Source organism: Adiantum capillus-veneris, chromosome 22 (assembly GCF_014529385.1).
Source record: "Adiantum capillus-veneris isolate H3 chromosome 22, ASM1452938v2, whole genome shotgun sequence".
Classification (NCBI taxonomy): domain Eukaryota; kingdom Viridiplantae; phylum Streptophyta; class Polypodiopsida; order Polypodiales; family Pteridaceae; genus Adiantum; species Adiantum capillus-veneris.
Genome location: NC_140952.1, coordinates 105,374,886 through 105,392,752, shown reverse-complemented (window position 1 = coordinate 105,392,752; position 17,867 = coordinate 105,374,886). Strand labels below are relative to the sequence as shown.

Sequence of the window (17,867 nt, the reverse complement as noted above, 5' to 3'; positions counted from 1 at the left end):
TCTGTAATTGGTGCCCATTTTGAGCCACCGCTCCCACCACCCTCGCTGTCAACACCCCACATGGCTTCCACGACCTCTATTGCCTCCATGCTTGTAGTGTCGAGAACCTTTCTACTAGACAATCATGCATTCATGGAGGTCCTTGCCCTACGGTCCCTACCACGTGGAGAAGAAAAAGAAGAAGAAGAAGAAGAGAATTTTAACGTCGTAGGAAACTATCCCAAGAGACCTTAAAGATCTATCCGATGAGGAGAGTTGAACTCCAGACCTGCTATTCAAGAGGGAAAAGGCCTAATCAATCTACCACACTTGGGTGATAGAAAGATTACACCATTTTACTCTTTTTATTAGCGGGCACACACACCCGAGAAGAAGAGGAATTTAACGTCGTGGGGTGAGAGCCACAGAATCCTTTCTTTCCCTTTTCCTTCTCAAGTGTTGAGCCCATTTTTCGATTTAATCCCAGCTGGTACCCCTACTGGAGGCGGGATTCCTCTAGTAGGAGTGAACATTATGCTCAACCATGTTTGCAACAGCGATCAGGCTACTCGCAAGGGGCCCCCGACGCTCGTCGCAGGTGCCGAAGAGCAGAAGCGCCCTGGTCGGAAAGAAGCCTATGGACCCGAAGGTGCCCCCTCAGGAAGCTTACCGCCTTGCAGATATCCTGCATTCCATTCTTAACGAGCACGGCCCCCTCACTGTAGCGGGCTGTTGGAGCCACGCTGAGGTGTGTGTGAGAGAGAGAGAGAGAGAGAGAGAGAGAGAGAGAGAGAGAGAGAGAGAGAGAGAGAGAGAGAGAGAGAGAGAGAGAGAGAGAGAGTGTGTGTGTTAGCTGAGGCTCAGAAGGATTCATAGGACATTATCTAAATTATGTGTGAAGGATGGCTTCTTTGATTTTGCACAGGCCAAGAACTGATAGAAATGGATGGTTAGTCTAATGTAACACTTTGCAAGATTTTCATGTTGTGAGAGGTTTTGAGGATGGTTCTAACCTGATTGTATTTCTTTCATGTTGTGGCTGTTCAGGTAGGATTTGATGTTTGTGTGCCTGCGTTTGTTTCTTAGGTTGTTAAGTTTTCATGCAGGCTGCAGGTTTCAAGAGCAAAGCTCACATGAAAGTCTTGCTGCGATGGATGAAAGAGAGACATCGAGTCAGGTTGGTGGGTCATTACAAAGAGAAGAAGGTAGATGAAGAAGATTCAATGAGATACGCAACATTGTTCTACAACAAGGCTAAAGAATCTCCTTTAGACAAAGACGGTACTGAGGAAGAAAATTCTGCGTAAAAGGTTCTATGTGCATTATGTGCACCTAATGAGAAAGGTACTGCTTCAGATTGCATAGCTATCGTAAGAGTTGCCTATCATAGATATGACACTACACAGGGGACAAGCAAAAGGAAAGCTAATGCTTTAGATTGCTTAGCTAACGTAAAAGGCGCCTCTTATTAATACGACCCTGCACAGGGGATAAACAAAATTATAATTGATATTAAGAGGTGCTTGTCAACATGCTTGTTGGGACATTGCATGAGGGCATTTTTTCATGTATATGAATAGTTTTTAGTTTTCAATCAATGACATGCTGTGTTCCAACTTCCAAACAGGCTCTTCCTCTTGTGCTCACTTTGCTTATGGTGTCTTGGAGTCCGAGAGTCTGGAATTTTTTCATCTCTGAAGTGTTAATATGTGTGAGGGTGCGCGTGCAGGTGCGCGCCTGTGTGTGTGTGTGTGTGTGTGAGAGAGAGAGAGAGAGAGAGAGAGAGAGAGAGAGAGAGAGAGAGAAAGAAAGAAAGAAAGATTTTTAACGTCTATGTCAGGCCGAAATCGGCCTATGAGACAAATCAAATGTACATGGTGTGTATGTCATCCGTCTATCGGAATGACAAATGAATGAAACAAAACTGATACAAAACTGAACTGAACTGAATGTAGGTAGTGGAGTATCTGAGGAGGGATGGAGCTCTATCTCTAGGGGTATATGCATGTCTATATGCTCAAGGTAGTACAATCATGAGAATGCATCAAGCTATCTAGCTCCATCCTGTACTAATGGGGGGATGTAAGATGTGGTACATGGGCGGGTCTGGTGCCAAGGCTACCCGGATGAAAGCTGTCGGGTCGGCCCTCATATGAGCCACTCGCTCCTCAGTGGCACGGCGCTCCCGGGCTCGGATCTCCTCGATCTGTCGGTGGTGGGAGCTCGCGCCCCTGTAGCCTGTGACTCGTGGTCGTCGTCTAGCTCGGTTCACCTCTGCCTGTGGGAGTGTCACTCCCCTCTGAGTGTCTGGTGAGGGAGGGGCGGAAATCCTCTGAAAGAAGTCTGTGAGCTGCGACTGTCTCCCCTCTGTCTGTGTAGCTGTGTGGCTGTAGTAGTGTGTCCCGATGGCTCTGTATCTCTAGTAAGAAACGTCCGAGCTGTCTCTGATCTCGAGATGCCATGATCTCTCGGAGAGTGGGCTGTCCTCTGAATAAGGGCTCATACCTGCCTCTGATCTCAGTGTATGCTCTGCATCTACATACAAAGTGCTCCTCACTCTCCACCTCCTCTGTGCAGGCTCTGCAGATTCGCTCCTCCCTGGGAACACCAGTATGTCTCCCGATCTCAATCTCTAATCTGTGTGAAGCCACTCTCAGCTGACCAATCGCCACCCGTGAGCTATGTGGCATATATGTGTCCATGTAGCGTGGTCTCTGTATGAACCCCCCAGACAATATGGTGAGAAACTGGTCTCTGTAATCCGACATCCTCGTCCCCAAGCCAGGTGCCTCCCAGACTCTCCTAGTGTATAGCTGCCACAGATCCTGTCTCAATACCAAGTTCTTCTCACTGCGAGAGAGGTGAACTGTCACCAACGTGTGACTACTATCTATCCTTTTTGTTGATTTCTTTCTTATTATCTATTTACTTTCACTTTTTGGAAACCCCTCGGGAAATCTAACTGCCCTGCATTGCATAGCTAGTGTGGAACTGTCCAGAGGGAGTCCAGGCCTGAGGGCAAGAGAGCACTAAGGTTGGACAAGGACTATGGTTAGCCAAGTGGGGTCATTGACTAGCCAAAGTGGAATCCTTTGCTACAGAGGCTACATTTCAGTTCTGGATGTGGCCGCAGTGTACAAAGAGGGTCGGATGACCTAGAAAGATACAATGGCAGCATCTCCTAAAATTTAGGGAACTGCTATTTTGGGACCTGAAAATGTGTTGGCGTCATTACCTCCGGAATGACAAAGGGAACATTTTCTTACTCTGCCGTGAAGTCAACTGGGCAACCGGTTGGGATATTTTTAGGCGGCAACCCCGAAACGGGAAAATGCTTGTAAAAGTGCCAAGTGGCACCTTCTGGTGCACTTGCCTTATGCAACAAGAAGTGGCGCTGAATTTGAAGGGAAGAAGGCCTCATTTTCAGATTTTGTCACAGGTTAAGAGCTATGGAGTGCTTGCTTTCCCTCTTATGCACAGTGCGGTGCCAGGAGTGATGCCCTGCACGCTACGCACTGCCCTCTCTCTCCCCTTTGGCAGTATGTTATGCCCCTCTAGTGGGCTCTTCATTTGACCAATGTACAGTTGTGTGGGTTCATGCGCGATTGCCGAGGCAAGAGCCTCTTGCACAGGTACTGGATTAGCTAGCGGCTAATCCCCCCGCAGGTACAGGTGAATTCGGAGAGGTTTCACGCCAGAAATCTCGTCCGATTCAAAGGGCAAGTAGCCCTACAGGTGCGGGAGCTCGAGGACTTGCTAGGGATGCGACCGGCACGCGGAACGGAGCCCGAAACAGTGAATTACAGCCTGCTGTGTATTTTTGCAGGTTTAGGGTTTTGGCCCTAAACAGACCCTAATACCCCCAGGAGGTTCGGGGACGCAAGGGGACCGCTGTACAGGCGATCTGGCGTATTTTCAGGGCTGAAAACAGAGAATTCAGCGTGCTGCAGATTCTCGCCAGGTTTTGCAAAGTGCCCGTATGCGTCGGGAAAGTCAGTCAATGCGTGGGAATACTGACCGTGAAGGGTTCTAGTACAGTTATGCTGCCGAAATCGGGCTGGAACAGTGGAAATTCAGCCGAGTTTGTGCGGGGCAGCTTGTAGGAACCACAGCGTTTATTCCCTCTTTTGAACAATAAAGAAATACCGAAAGGGGCGCCTAAGTTAGGGGCCAATCTGGTGTCCGTCTACTCATACAGGTGCAATCTAGCAGCCTGTATCCCTCTCCCCTTTGATGTGTCTTGAAAGTACAGGTAAAATAGACGACTAATAATGGGTGAAAGCTAAATCAAGGTTTAAAGTAAAGTCTACCGCCCTTTTTGGATTGAACAGGCCGGTTTCATGGTTCCATCGACGGGATTAAATCACTTTTTTCCATAGAAGTGAGCCTTGGTCAGTTTTGGGCTTGAAGACACAGGGGATCATAGACTAGACACAGGGAATTGTAATTATGGCTGACAGACCAGATGATGTGACTGAAGAGGTTTCCTCTTCACAGGGTCAACAGACACATGAAGTGGGTGAGTCCTCAAGACCACCACAGACTGATGATGATATATTCAGGACCCAGTTGGCTACTGCTGTGGCTATGTTCACACAAGTAATGCAGAATCCGAGGTTTTTAGCCTTTCTACAACCTCCGGTTCCGTCTCAGCAAGTTGGGTCACTGGATCATATTCAAAAGCCTGTTAAGGCTCGAACACAGGTGATTCATACCGCACAGTCAATGGAAACACCTGTACACTTGACGGAGAACATGCAGTCTCCACAACGTATGCCTAAGGTGCAAGAACAGGTGGCTGAGATGCCAGTTTTTCAAGCTGTACCAATTCAGCCCGCCACCTTTCAGCAGCCTATAGCTGGTTCTAATGGGCAGGGAAGCAACCTACAGGCTATGCAACAGGTCTTCCCACCACCTTCAGTACACCCTGGCTATTTTGGAGGTGGATCCGTATTCCAAAGCATGGCTGGTCATGCACCTGGAAATCAGTTTTATACGCCAGGAACAGTGTTTGGGGGTGCTCAAACGATGATGCCTAACCCCATGTACAGTGTCATGGGTATGCAACCAGGGTTTCAAAGCACTCAGGGCCAATTTGGGATGCCACAGGCAAATTTTGGTATGGCTGGAATTACAAATCAGCAGCCAAATATGGCATTTCCAGGTCAAGTTAATAGCGGCCAAGGAACACAGATGAACCCTAATAGTGTTCCCATGTTTCAGTCACTTCCATATGACAATTTAACGCCGCTGGAGAGGCCAACTCCGTACAAAGAAGGTGGCAAAGGTGTGTCATTCACAACCTTTACAGGGTTTGATGACAGGAAGAAGGCTCTCTCATTCCTCCAGCAGTTTGACAAGGCCTATGCAGGGGGAAACTTTACAGAGGCTTCAAAGGTCCGCAAGGCAGCCACTTTCTTGACAGGGAATGCGGGACAATGGTGGACAACTTTATTGCTTCAAGGGCAAGCTCCGTCCACATGGATTTACTTCAAGCAGATTTTTGCAGCAGCATGGTTATCTGATGATTTCGAAGCAGATGTCATGACAGAATGGCACCAGCTTAATGCTGCCACTTGCAGAAATCTGGATGATTACAATCGGAAGTTTTGGAAAGCTCTACTTCCAGTAACTTCCTATAGGTTTGTGCCATTGACAGAACAGATTGAAAAATACTGTTGTGGCCTACCTAAAGGATTGAGAAAGTACTGTACGAAGACAAAAGTCACTACTTTGACGCAGCTCATCGAGGTAGCAAACACTGGCAATGGTTTGCTCAAGGGAGAAGATTGTGAATTTAACACTGGCGTCAAGGCAGGATCAGGCAAGAAAAATTCAGCCAAGAAGCACGTTTCCAATGAGGCTCCTAAAGGGGCTCAGGAGTCAGCCAACGCAGGGAAAGACAAAGCTACGGCTGAATCAGAAAAAGGACCAGCAAAGAAATGAAAAAGACGTTTTCCTCGCAAGTCAGAAGAGCAAAAGAAGGTCCTGAGGACAGAGAACAAATGCTTTATATGTGAGCAGCCTGGCCACATTGCTTACAACTGTCCTACAAAGAAAAGGCCAGCTGATTCTGAAGACAAGGAGGACAGGAAGGGAAAGAAGCCCATGGCTGGTCTAGTGCCAGATATGGTGGGCGACAAGCCAAATTCAGATGCAAGTGAGCTTTGCAGAGCATGGGGAAAGGTTAGGGATCAAACAGTGCTTATCTTCTTTGATCCAGGTGCCAAAGCCAACTTTATTTCCCCAGAATTGGCTTCAAAGTTGGGAATCAGACCTGAAGAGATGGGGTATACAGCAGAGGCAGGTTTGGCATGTCCTGGCCATACAGAGGCTGTGACACCCATCATTGGAAAGTTGCGTCTACATATCCAGTCCTATGTAGATGCTGAAGAATTTTACATCATGCCACTGGACGGATGTGATGTGTTGTTAGGTATTCCTTGGTTGTTTCGTGTACAGGGAATCATGGATGCCTACAACAAAAAGATCACTGTACAGAGCAGGGGAAAGACTCACATTCTGGATGTAAAGCTTAAAGGGGAGTCTATTCCTACTGTATCAGCTTCTGCTATTACTTCTGTAATGAAAAAGCATCTTTCTGCGTACTTGGTTTTTGCACGTGAAGTGTCAGATTGTGATGAATCAAATTTATCTGTGCTAGATAAAGAAAGGTCAATGTTTTTACAACAGTATAGTGACTGTTTTTCCGATTCATTACCGTTTCAATTACCGCCAGAGAGACCCGAGGACCATGCGATAGATTTGGTGCCAGGCTGTAGCCCACCAAATAAGCCTCCGTACAGGGTTAGTGCGGCTCAGCAGAAAGAGATAATGGGCCAAGTACAGGAGTTGTTAGAAAAGGGGCTGATTCAGCCCAGTTCATCTCCATTCTGTTCTCCAGTGTTGTTGGTGCAGAAAAAGGATGGCTCATGGCGTATGTGCATCGACTACCGTGCACTGAACAAGAATACCATCAAGAATAGGTTCCCTATACCTAGAATTGATGATATTATGGACAAATTAGAAGGAGCAGCTATGTTTAGCAGGATAGATCTAAAGAGTGGGTATCATCAGATCCGCATTAGATCAGAGGATGTGCACAAGACTGCTTTTAGAACAACGTTTGGCCTTTACGAATTTTTAGTGATGCCCTTTGGTCTCACAAATGCTCCTGCTACGTTTAATAGGATGATGGACAGAATTTTCCGTCCACACCAGCAGTTTGTTGGTACATTCTTTGATGACATGATAGTCTACTCAAAGAATGAAGAGGAGCATAGGCATCACTTGGCCATTGTGTTCAAAGAGCTACGCAGTCATAGGTTGCTCATCAATGCAAAGAAAAGTGAGTTTTTTCTGGAAGAGATTCACTTTCTGGGACACATTGTCTCAAAGGACGGTGTCAGAATGGATCCTGCAAAAGTCGAAGCGATCAAGTCATGGCCAAATTTGAAGACGGTGCATGATGTCCGAAGCTTTTTGGGACTATGCTCCTATTACAGAAGGTTTATCCGAAATTTCGCTGAGATTGCTTCACCTTTACATGCTCTTCAAAAGAAGGCAGTCACCTTTAGATGGACACAAAAAGAGATTTCAGCTTTTAATCTCTTAAAGGAAAAGATGACTTCGGATCCAGTCATTGTGTTGCCAGATCTTAGGAAGTCATTTGTGGTCCAGTGTGATGCCTGCGGTAGTAGCATTGGTGCTGTGCTAATGCAAGATGGCAGGGTAGTAGCCTATGAGAGCAGAATTTTGCAAGGGCCAGAGATGACCATGCAGGTCTATGAGAAAGAGTTACTGGCTGTGATTCATGCGCTCTTAAGTTGGAAACACTACCTGATAGGTGCAGATTTCGTTGTCCAAACGGATCATCAGACCTTGCGATACTTCTTGACACAGACAAAGTTATCTGAAAAGCATATGCGATGGGCAAATATCTTGTCCATGTTCCATTTTCAGATTGTGCATGTGGAAGGCAAGAAGAACGTTGTGGCTGATGCCTTGTCAAGGAAGCCACAAATTTCAGCTGTGTCGATTCCTTATCATCATGAACTTGATGATATGAGAGAACAGTATGCAAATGATGAAGATTTTGCAAGGGTCTTCGAGCAACTAATGGATGGACAACGTCATGAACACTATCTTCTTAAAGACGGGTTCATGATGATGCATGGCAGATTGTGTGTCACAAAGCCATTGCGACGCAAAGTTATGGAAGAGAGTCATGTCCCACCGTATGCAGGGCATCGTGGTATCGATGCTACAGTTAAAGCGGTTGAGACATTCTTCTATTGGCCTACATTGAGAAGGGATGTGGATGCCTTTGTGCGAGAATGCCTAATATGCCAAAAGGTCAAGTTTGACAGGCAAAAGGCACCAGGGTTATTGCAACCACTACCTATTCCAGATAAACCATGGGAAAGTATTGCTATGGATTTTATCTTTGATCTTCCAAGAACGCAGACAGGAAATGATGGTATTTGGACCATTATTTGCAGATTCAGCAAACAGGCTCATTTTATTCCTGTCAGGAAGAAGATAAAGCCAGATCAGATGGCACGCTTGTTTATGAGCAATATTTTCAAGTATCATGGCATGCCACAGTCGATTATTAGCGACCGTGATCCACGCATGACTAGTTTGTTCTGGAAAGGCTTGTTTGAGAATATGGGTACCACGCTCAAATTCTCTTCGTCATTTCATCCTCAAACAGATGGGCAGTCAGAAGAGGCAAATTCTACTGTCCTAGATCTGCTGAAGTGCTATGTGTCAGAGCATAAAGGAAAGTGGGAGCAGTATTTGCCATTGGTGGAGTATGCATACAATAATACAGTGCATTCATCAACTGGCAAGGCACCTTTTGAGATAGTTGAAGGTGGCAAGAAAGTTCCTCCCATACTGCATACAAAGGACAAGATATTTGAAGCAGATAAGTATGTTCAAGACATGGATGAAATGTACAAGAAGGTCAAAGTGGCCTTAGAAAGGACTCAGGCAAAGCAAAAGAAAGCAGCTGATCGTCACCGTCGTGAAGTGGTATATTCACTTGGTGATTGGGTGCTTCTACGGTTTGAAAAGGCAAGGTTAAAGAAGATGAAGGGCAAGGAAAGACTCTTTCCAAAGCTCAGCATGCGTTACTATGGGCCTTTTCAAGTATGCGACATAATCAGTGATGTTGCATATAGGCTGAAATTGCCTGACAGTTGGAAGATTCACAATGCGTTTCATGTGAGTCTTCTCAGACCCTATGTGGGTGATGTGCCAGAAGATATACCAGCTGAAGATCAGCCGGAAGTCGAGGAACTTGACGAGATCTTAGTCCCTGAACAGATTTTGGCACACAAAGAAAGGAAAGTGAAAGGCAAGGTTGCTAGGCGTTACTTGGTAAAGTTCAGAAACTATCCACCAATGGATGCTAAGTGGATGGAAGAAGGTGAACTTGCAGAGTCACCAACTGTGTTATCACTTTACCTGGAAGCCTTCGATTTGCAACCTACCTTGACCCCTTGAGTTTCAAAGCTACATGGATTGTCAGTGTGACAATGGCTTTTGAAACAAATGATGTACATGGTATTTAAAGTGAGCTCAAATCAAATACCTGTTACATGAATGTTAGAGCTGTACAGATTGTCAGTTTGGCAATTGCTCTTATGGAATGTCCAAAAGTTTGGTTAGTGCTATAGAAGTGAGTATTTCTTGTCAGTCTGTCAAGGATACAGTGATTGCTTCTATTAAAGAGTACATGTGTAACTGCATTCTTAAACTGTCGGTTTGGGTATGCTCGAAAGTGTTACGGGATCCAACGTGTACTATAAGACAGTGGCAAAATGTGCAGCTACCATTTTGTCATTGGAAAGTTAGTGACTCAAAACAATGGCAGAGTGCGAAGCTACCACTATGTCATTGGGACAGGGTTCACACGCAGGCAATACATGAGTCGACGAGGTGTTGAATACACCAGGGTTGACCATGAGCATGTATGTGTCGTATATGTGTCGACAGGTGTTGAATACATCAGTGTTGACAGTAAGCATGGACGACATAGATGCAAACGAGGACGTTTGAGATTTCAAGAGGGGGGTATGTCACCAACGTGTGACTACTATCTATCCTTTTTGTTGATTTCTTTCTTATTATCTATTTACTTTCACTTTTTGGAAACCCCTCGGGAAATCTAACTGCCCTGCATTGCATAGCTAGTGTGGAACTGTCCAGAGGGAGTCCAGGCGTGAGGGCAAGAGAGCACTAAGGTTGGACAAGGACTATGGTTAGCCAAGTGGGGTCATTGACTAGCCAAAGTGGAATCCTTTGCTACAGAGGCTACATTTCAGTTCTGGATGTGGCCGCAGTGTACAAAGAGGGTCGGATGACCTAGAAAGATACAATGGCAGCATCTCCTAAAATTTAGGGAACTGCTATTTTGGGACCTGAAAATGTGTTGGCGTCATTACCTCCGGAATGACAAAGGGAACATTTTCTTACTCTGCCGTGAAGTCAACTGGGCAACCGGTTGGGATATTTTTAGGCGGCAACCTCGAAACGGGAAAATGCTTGTAAAAGTGCCAAGTGGCACCTTCTGGTGCACTTGCCTTATGCAACAAGAAGTGGCGCTGAATTTGAAGGGAAGAAGGCCTCATTTTCAGATTTTGTCACAGGTTAAGAGCTATGGAGTGCTTGCTTTCCCTCTTATGCACAGTGCGGTGCCAGGAGTGATGCCCTGCACGCTACGCACTGCCCTCTCTCTCCCCTTTGGCAGTATGTTATGCCCCTCTAGTGGGCTCTTCATTTGACCAATGTACAGTTGTGTGGGTTCATGCGCGATTGCCGAGGCAAGAGCCTCTTGCACAGGTACTGGATTAGCTAGCGGCTAATCCCCCCGCAGGTACAGGTGAATTCGGAGAGGTTTCACGCCAGAAATCTCGTCCGATTCAAAGGGCAAGTAGCCCTACAGGTGCGGGAGCTCGAGGACTTGCTAGGGATGCGACCGGCACGCGGAACGGAGCCCGAAACAGTGAATTACAGCCTGCTGTGTATTTTTGCAGGTTTAGGGTTTTGGCCCTAAACAGACCCTAATACCCCCAGGAGGTTCGGGGACGCAAGGGGACCGCTGTACAGGCGATCTGGCGTATTTTCAGGGCTGAAAACAGAGAATTCAGCGTGCTGCAGATTCTCGCCAGGTTTTGCAAAGTGCCCGTATGCGTCGGGAAAGTCAGTCAATGCGTGGGAATACTGACCGTGAAGGGTTCTAGTACAGTTATGCTGCCGAAATCGGGCTGGAACAGTGGAAATTCAGCCGAGTTTGTGCGGGGCAGCTTGTAGGAACCACAGCGTTTATTCCCTCTTTTGAACAATAAAGAAATACCGAAAGGGGCGCCTAAGTTAGGGGCCAATCTGGTGTCCGTCTACTCATACAGGTGCAATCTAGCAGCCTGTATCCCTCTCCCCTTTGATGTGTCTTGAAAGTACAGGTAAAATAGACGACTAATAATGGGTGAAAGCTAAATCAAGGTTTAAAGTAAAGTCTACCGCCCTTTTTGGATTGAACAGGCCGGTTTCATGAACATATGGTGAGTGGGGGTCGTATTGGAATGGTGGTAGGCTCTCCATGTCAAGACCGTGTCCCTCAAACCATGCTCTGACCTGTGAGTACCATGCTCTCTCATGCCCATTCTCTGATAGCTGTATAGCTGCCTCAAATGCTCTACGGGTAAGTCTGTCAGGAGGTAGCTCTCTCATCCTCTGGATGAAGCAAACTGTCTGGAATAGTGTCTCTACAACCATAGGTGGTGTGGCGAGCTCGGCTCTAATAATGTCATGTGGCACTGTTTTCTTGCTGCGGAGCAAGCGTGAGATCATACATACCTGTGGTCTCTCAAGCTGTGTCCATTGGTCAGCTGTCAATCCTGGTGCCCATACTGCCGCCGAGTACATCAAGGCCGGGGTGACTAAGGTGTCGAAAAGCCACCCCTTCGTGCGGGGCTCCTGAAAGTGTGCCTGGTGGCATCTCCGCTCTAGCATGGCCAGAGCTGCATATCCTCGGGTGAGCCTGTCAACAGCAGCCTGCCTCATAGTGAAGGGTCCTGGTAGGCTGGTGAATGTGATGCCAAGGTAGACATAGGAGGTGACTACATCAACCTGTCCTCCTGCTGCTGTGAAGGTGGCGGCGCTCCTCACTGCACTGGATGTGTGAAAGATCATAACCTTGGTTTTGCCAAGGTTCACAGTCAACCCCCTGTGTGTGCTGAATTCGTCCAAGGCCTCAAGATGGCGTTGCAAGCCCTCGGGTGACTCTGAAATCAACACAATATCATTAGCATATAACATGATGTGGACCGGAGTACCTGCCAAGTCGCTCCCCTCTCCCCCTGCTTGCAGTATGTAGTCGGAGATCTCGTCGATGTAGAGCCCAAAGAGTGTCGGGGAGAGTGGGCATCCTTGCTTAACACCAATGGTGCTAGCAATGGTCTCTGAAAAACCGCCTGGGCAACGAACCCGACCCGTCACCCTCTCATAGAGAGCATATATGGCCCAAATCATCTCTGTTGGTACCCCAATGCTGTGAAGGCGCTGGAAGAGTCTCTCGCGTGGGACTGTGTCAAAGGCCTTGCGGAAGTCCACAAAGCAGCAGTAAAGCCTCTTCTTCCGCGCCTTTGCCCCATCAATGAGGCAGCGCAGAACGAAGATGTGGTCAGTGGTGGAGAAAGCTCGTCTGAAACCTGCCTGGCGTGGAGCTCGTAAACCCTCGATCTCTGCGTAGCAGCTGAGCTGTGCCTCAAGTACTGCTCCATATAGCTTGGCCATCGTGTGGCCAATCATGATAGTCCTGTAGTTCCCTGGGTCCAGGGTGTCGCCAGATTTGTGGATAGGCACTATGGTGTGCTGTGTCCACTCCTCTGGGAAGCCCTCCCCTATAGCCCGGTTGAAGACATGTGCAATCAACGGGGCTATAGTGGAGGCCGCATAAATGATGTGCTCACTCTGTAATCCAGTATGGTCAGCTGATTGTCTGTGCTGCATGCGGCGTATGGCCCTCTCTACCATCTCTGCTGTAAAGGAGGAGGAGCACGTGGGGCGTGGCTCGTGTGGCTGTGGGATAGGAGGCTGCCCTGGCACCTCATAAAGTCGCTCTGCATAATCATGCCATATCTGTGGATCCTCAAAGCTGTAGTCGGACGTGGCTCGCGCAGGGTGCGCCATGCCGTCGCGCTATCCATGCTCATGAATAGGCGGTATAGCTCAAGCTCCTGTGCCTCTTCGAATGCTCGCCGCTTTTGGCGTGTCAGCGTCTTCATATGCCGTCTGGCCTCTCTCTCTGTGATCTCTCCTAAGGCTCGCCGTGCACGGAGGCGTCGGTATAGCTCTCTGCACTCATCATCATACCAGCGGTTCTGAGGCATAGTCCCGGGGGGGGGGAGTGCGTCCTGTGTGAGTGGTGTGTGGAAAAGAGCTAATAGCTGAAGTGTGGAGAATGGAAGAGATATGTGATGTGAGAACTGAGAGTGGTGTGGATGGGTGGAGGAAGCATAGGCCATGTTCGACCTTGGCCGAGTAAAGAGAGGCTAGCTCATGTGTGAAATGGATGGTGGTGTGTGGAGTGTGTGCTGTGGAGCTGTGTGGGATGGTATCTCCGGTGATGGAGAAAGAGAGGTATGTGTGGTCGGCTCCGATGGGTATGGGTGGAATGGTGAAGGATGTGATAAGGTGTGTAGCCTCCTTGGATCCCAGAATATAGTCGACTGTACTCCGCCCTCCTTCTGCAACTCCATGTGGCATACAAGTCAGGCCCCCTGAGGTGGGCCACTGGACCATCCCGTTATAAATAACGAGACGGTGCTGGGAGCCAAGTCGAAGTAGATGTCGTCCGTAGGCTGTGACTGGAGCTCTGTCTGCTGTATCTCTCATAGTAGCCTCCTCATCTAGAGTGTGTAGTGCCTCTGGGTCCTGATGGCCATATGCCTCACACTGCTCACTGCGCGTACGAGCATTGAAGTCTCCCATAAGGAAGACTTCACCCAGTGTGGAGTACTCCATAATCTCCTCCGTGAGGCATGCGTACGGTGACTCCTGCTCAATAGGGGCGAATCTGGAGCATGTGGGAGCAAAGTAGCAAAGGGCAATGTAGACGATCCTGTCTCGTGAGAGCTCGAGGCGAATCCACATGTAGCGGGCCTGTGGGTCCCGGGCAACAATCTGTAGTCTGCTGTGAAGCCCCTGTCTAAAGAGTATGGCCACTCCTCCTGAGCCGCGAGTGGTGTGCTGGCGCATACATCCTCGATGTAGAGACTCCCACTGGAATCCATGTATCCGTGGTAACCCTCTCTCCGGGCTCTCGTGTGTCTCTGTAAGTAGAATGATGTCTCGACCTCTCATCACCTCCTCAAGTCTCTCTGGGTGTGTCCATAGGTCTCCATTGCAATTCCAAACCGTGACATGAATCTCCTCGTGTGTCCCACAGGCCGCGAGTCCCTATGCGATGGTCTTGCCATCAATGATAACCCTACCATCTCGATATACTGCCTTCTTCCCTTCTTTGCGGGCTTGGTGGACTCGAGGCATGCACGCGCGACGGTGATCTTGTTGCATCTTTGTGAGGTCATCATCAAGATAAATCGGGGGGCCTTCTATCCCTCTCAAGATGACCCTCTTTCGGAGGAAGGAAGTTCGAGACTCCTCGGAGGCGAATTGGAGGATGAGAGCTCTCTTCTTTGGATCTTTGCCGGCTCTCCAAACTTTGGAGAAAGGGATCTCTTCTTCCTTGTATCCCACTTTCTTGCATAAAGCTTTCCCATCGCTCTCGGGTGTAGACCCTTCTTCTTCTTTGATGCCGGTCACTCGCACATTGAGACGGCGAGCTTGTCGCATCTTCTCCTCTTCGATGGTTGTGTGTACGATGAGTACCTCATCTTTGTGGGCTTCCTCTCTTGCTACCTTCTTGATGTTCTTTTTGACCACTTCGACCCATCCTTCTTTGGTGGCCTCTAATTTGTCCTCAATGCTTGCGGTGAGGGCTTTGGTGATCTCCTCCTTGAGGGCTTCCTTAGCCTCCTCTTTAATCTCTCCTTCCTCGGGGGTGAGGGATGTGATGGAAGCATGAAGGAGATCGATTTGTGCCTTCATCTCTTCTTGCTCTTTCCTCCATCTCTCCCTCTCCTTCTCGTTCTCCCGTTCCCTTCTCTCCTTCTCCTCTTTGAGATTTTGGATTTCCTCTCTCATGTCCTCCTTCTCTTCGTTCCATAGCTTGATGAAGGTGGCTTTCTCCTCCTTCCATATCTCTCTCTCCATCCGCCATTCTTTCATGTCCTTCTCCAGTTGTGCAAGCCTCTTGTTCGTGAGCATGAAGGTTGTCTTCGTTGTCTGTGTTGGAGTCTTGATGATGGGGAAAGACATGGTTGTCTTCGTAGCTACCCTCTCTTCATATTGTGAAGAAGAGGGGAGAAGGGGAAGAGAGCACTCAATGTGTGTATGTGTGTAGTGTGTGTGTGGTGGGTATGTATCCGTGTGTGTGTGAGAGAGAGAGAGATGGCTGCGGGTACAGCAATAAGCAAGACGGTCAGAGAGCAGGGGGCAGCGGGCAGGGGATGGGGATGGGGTGTGTGTGTTCAGTGGATGGGCTGGAGGTAGCGCGCTGGCCGTCTTGGCGTGCAGGGAGCAGCGCACAGGGGTGGGGCAGCGCGCAGGAGGGAGCAGCGCGTAGGAGAGAGAGAGAGAGAGAGAGAGAGAGAGAGAGAGAGAGAGAGAGAGAGAGAGAGAGAGAGAGAGAGGTGTGATGACGTGGTTCTTGATAGTGGCCAAGGACCACTGGAACTTCGGGAAAATAACGAAGTGTGAAAGAGAGAGAGAGAGAGAGAGAGAGAGAGAGAGAGAGAGAGAGAGAGAGAGAGAGAGAGAGAGAGAGAGAGAGAGAGAGAGAGAGAGAGAGAGAGAGAGAGAGAGAGAGAGAGATGTGATGACGTGGCTCTTGACAGTGGCCAAGGACCACTGGAACTTGGGGGAAAATAACGTAGTGTGAAAAAGATGCTGATGTGTCATGTTGCCTCAACTTGTGGAAAGTTGTAGATGTGGCAGATTTTCGTATGGCCAGCTTGCAGGGAGATCTTTGTGCGGAGTTTTGTTTCAACGGTCAGCTTTTGGTGAGAGTTTTGGGGAAGCAAGTGTCCTTTTCGAGGTCTAGCTTTTGGGCCTTATGTACTCTTTATAAGTGTGCCCAGGGCCTTAGTCTCAGAACACAAAAATCGTGAGAGCTCGTGAAGAGAAGGAGCCTCGGGAGCTGTATTGTGGAATTGAGCAATAAACAAAGAAATACTGAAAGGGGCCATTGATTTCTCGCTTGGGTGTTCAAGCTTGTTACAGTGGTATCAAAGCTCACACGATTCTTCTTCTACGGAGGATTCGATCATATTTCGGCAATGCACATGGATTCTTGCAGTGAATTTGACAATGAAGACACCGCTTCGACTACATGTCCATGAGAATACGAAGATCAACTCAATCCTAGCAAGGGAACGAAGGGAACCAATGGAGATTCCATCGAGAGAAAACCCTCTTCCGGGGACTTGTGAGACCATGGAAAGTGCCAAGTTTCTTGCGGGGGATCTCGACAAGACGGAGTACTTATGTCAACTTCAGGTTGACACGTGCTCAAAGAGAATGATCAAGTATTCCAAGGATTGGAAATATATCAAGTACTTGAAGAATCATCCACTTGACGACGCTCACTCTAGATGGTGAGAAGTTGCCTACTCACCTTTCAAGTCGGCCATGAAGACAAAAGCAAAGCCAGGGGTAGAGAAGTAGAAACTGTACTCGCAAGAAGAGTTTGATGAAGCTTTTGAACAGAAGATTAGTCAGATGATGAAAGCTAAAAAGCACTCTCGGAAGAAATACAAGTTAGAGGACTACCCCCGTTGTGACAGGTTTTAGGGTCAGGGTTTCTACATCAAAGTCATAGATGCATCTGATGGCTGCGTTTGTTTGGCTAGTCACAGACTCTTTTCCCCTAGAAAGGTGGTCCATGCCAATCTCTTTGTCAAAACCAGAATTCTTTATGTTGTGATCAGTTCTCTTTTCTCTTTCATGTATTGTACTTGAATATGTAATCGTCTAAGTGGCACTTGGAACATCTGAGTGGCCTTCGGATTTTGGACCAACTTGATTGAGTTTGCAGATCTCGGCCGAGGGGCTCGTCGCCTAAACCCTACCAGAAGAAGAAAATAGAAGATTTACCACCTTACAGAATATTTGCCAAGTGGGCCTAAAAATTAAATGGGTTAGGATTTTTACCAACAACTTAAAGGACTTGGCCTCACTCAAATAAAGCAGAACACACACCCACATTTTTTTTTTCATTTAGTAGAGGAAACCGCAAAATAAGGAAAACCCATGCAAAACATTACTTGCGGTAAATCAGAAACAATCAAAGTAGAGCTCATAGTGAAGAGGGGAGAGCTCATCTAAATCTGAGCCAATATAAGAGACTGTCGAAGGGAGGTTTTGAAGAGGAACACATAATCCACCGGAACCTACTGGAACAAAGATAATTACGTGCTTTCCAAATTGTCCAAAGCACGTAGAATTTAACCCAGTCGAAAAAGTATGCATAGGGTTGAAGCAACGGTAGAAGCACTCCAAAAATCTCGAAATATTGGCCAAAATCTATCCTTGGAAAACGATTACGAAGGCATGTAGAGATGTAATCCACAAACCGTTGCGTGTGAGAACAAAACCACAGTAAATGTGGAATATTCTCAGTAGCGGCACCACAATGAACACATCGTGAGGGGCCAATTCTCTATTGCGAAGAAATTTACCAATTGGGAGAACCCCAACAATACATCTCGACACATGAATAATCGCTCTTTCAAGGGAAGCTTAGCATGCCACAGTTT

At 47.7% G+C, this 17,867-nt stretch overlaps 1 protein-coding gene across 1 annotated transcript; it reads left to right on the top strand.

The window, feature by feature from the left end:
- Nucleotides 1–417: 417 nt before the first annotated feature.
- On the top strand, nucleotides 418–1,603 carry LOC147429953 (uncharacterized). The gene is made up of 2 exons (XM_086495383.1): nucleotides 418–727; nucleotides 1,086–1,603. Exons 1-2 carry the CDS (start codon nucleotides 524–526, stop codon nucleotides 1,284–1,286), a joined length of 405 nt encoding a protein of 134 aa, XP_086351509.1. The 5' UTR covers nucleotides 418–523; the 3' UTR covers nucleotides 1,287–1,603.
- The last annotated feature ends 16,264 nt before the right edge of the window (nucleotides 1,604–17,867 follow it).

Excerpts from the sequence above, each read along its gene's own strand:
- LOC147429953 (XM_086495383.1), top strand. The coding sequence starts at position 524 with ATGTTTGCAACAGCGATCAGGCTACTCGCAAGGGGCCCCCGACGCTCG. Across the intron at positions 728-1,085 it reads GCTGTTGGAGCCACGCTGAG|GCTGCAGGTTTCAAGAGCAA; the intron begins GTGTGTGTGAGA and ends GTTTTCATGCAG.